Source organism: Monopterus albus, unplaced genomic scaffold, assembly GCF_001952655.1.
Source record: "Monopterus albus unplaced genomic scaffold, M_albus_1.0 scaffold20.1, whole genome shotgun sequence".
In the NCBI taxonomy this organism is placed as follows: domain Eukaryota; kingdom Metazoa; phylum Chordata; class Actinopteri; order Synbranchiformes; family Synbranchidae; genus Monopterus; species Monopterus albus.
Genome location: NW_018127900.1, coordinates 3,596,046 through 3,597,779, shown reverse-complemented (window position 1 = coordinate 3,597,779; position 1,734 = coordinate 3,596,046). Strand labels below are relative to the sequence as shown.

At 39.2% G+C, this 1,734-nt stretch overlaps 1 protein-coding gene across 2 annotated transcripts in view; it reads left to right on the top strand.

Annotated features, from left to right (window-relative positions):
- The window catches only part of LOC109956547 (ADP-ribosylation factor-like protein 15), a 107,237-nt gene that overhangs the window by 6,074 nt on the left and 99,429 nt on the right, over positions 1–1,734 (top strand). The window contains exon 1 of one of the 2 annotated variants that reach the window (XM_020593762.1): positions 467–537. The exons of the other annotated variant lie outside the window; for it this stretch is intronic. Within the exon in view, the coding sequence (XP_020449418.1) occupies positions 484–537 (54 nt within the window). The 5' untranslated portion in view covers positions 467–483. Of the gene's footprint in view, positions 1–466; positions 538–1,734 lie in introns of those variants that run through there. 2 annotated transcript variants of the gene reach the window in all.

The window sequence follows — 1,734 nt, the reverse complement described above, 5'->3', positions numbered from 1 at the left end:
GGAGATCTGTGTGGAGGAGTGGGCCAAAATCCCTGTTGCAGTGTGTGCAAACCTGGTCAAGAACTACAGGAAACGTTTGACCTCTGTAATTGCAAAGAAAGGTTTCTGTACCAAATATTAGCACTGATTTTCTCAGGTGTTCAAATACTTATGTTCAGCAGTGCAAGACAAATAAATTCTTTAAAAATCATACAATGTGATTTCCTGAAACATTTTTTTAAATTCTGTCTCTCAGAGTGGGAATGCACCTACAATGTGAATTTCAGACCCCTCCATGATTTCTAAGTGGAAGAACTTGCAAAATCGCAGAGTGTTCAAATACTTCTGTTCCTCACTGTATGCTACTGACAGTGAGACGGTGAAGGGCTGTGCTCATGTTGTTGACCTGAAACTGTTGTTGTGCTCAGCTACTCCTCCATCCATTCACTTACTCCAGAGGCTTGGCTTGGTTGTTGCTGGGGGTTACGCTTGTTGCTGAGCACAATGTCGGAGCACATGCAGCTCTCCCTTGCCTTGTGCAGGATCGGGCTTTACACGGTAAGAAAATGTGTCCAAGCTGCTGTCTGCTATTGGAGGTACAGTGTTCTCTCTCTCTCTGTCTGTGTGTGTGTGTGTGTGTATGTGTCCGTGTGTGATTGAATGCTGATAGTTTCACCGTGGTTTAGTCCTTCCTTGCGTTTTGAATTAGATATTAACCAAGCAACCGCGACAACAGTGAGCTGCTGCTTCACTGTTGCTCGCTCACTGAATGGAGAGTATGCTCCATTTCTTTGGAGTGGCTGTCAGCATAACAAGGTGGAACAGGTGGATGTCAGTACTGTGAGATGTAAATGAAATATTCAAAGAACAAGCTGTCTTTAAGTAAAGTCTATTTCTGTGAGAATAGAAACAAAGAGATTACGGTGCCTTTGTTCTAACAACTGGCTGGGTCAGTAGTTGCAGTTCAGTACAGTGCACTTATGAATGGAACCATGAATATTATGCTACAGAGGCTATGGAAGAAATAGTGTTAATGTTATTTTTGTGTTATTTGTGAGAATGTTTAAAAAAACAACAATAAGTAATATTGTTATATTTACCGCTTTATGACTACCTAAAACATATGCTCAGTGTTGTCCATGTTAGTACTATAATAAGGTAAATGTGGCTATAAGGCAAGTAGCTGTCATTGGGATTTTTTTGTAAAATGTTTCAAGCTTTTGTATTTTAAACATAGCTGGTGAGTCATGGTGTATATTGTCAAGTTCTTTGTTGTTGTCTGACCAGCTGGTGAAGACATCAACAGAGAGGCTTGTCTTGAAATAGGAGTGTTTAACAGTAAGGTTTTTCTTGATGTGCATGATGCACATTTAATACTGTTTCTTATCCATGGCTAATTTTTTCAGCCATGAATCAAACAAGTGGGAATGCAGCAGAGGAGCATTAGGTTTCTTAGAAATGAAGGCAACAGAAGTTGGTTCCTCCATTGAAGATGTCTTTTTTTTATTTTTTATTTTTTCCTTTTTGTGGGTCATGTAGTCAGATGCTCAGCTACACACTGAATATGTTAAGAAAGCATAAAATGTCTTGAGAAAGTCAATTATGAAGGTATTAAAGATTTTGAAGGCTTCCAATAATACCAGCTGTTACTGTTAACTATTTTCAGTGGCAGCTATTCCCATCCAGTGTGACACACTATTGTGTACTTGTTCTAATAGAGTGGTCATCAATAACATTAACCTTACATGGTGCATT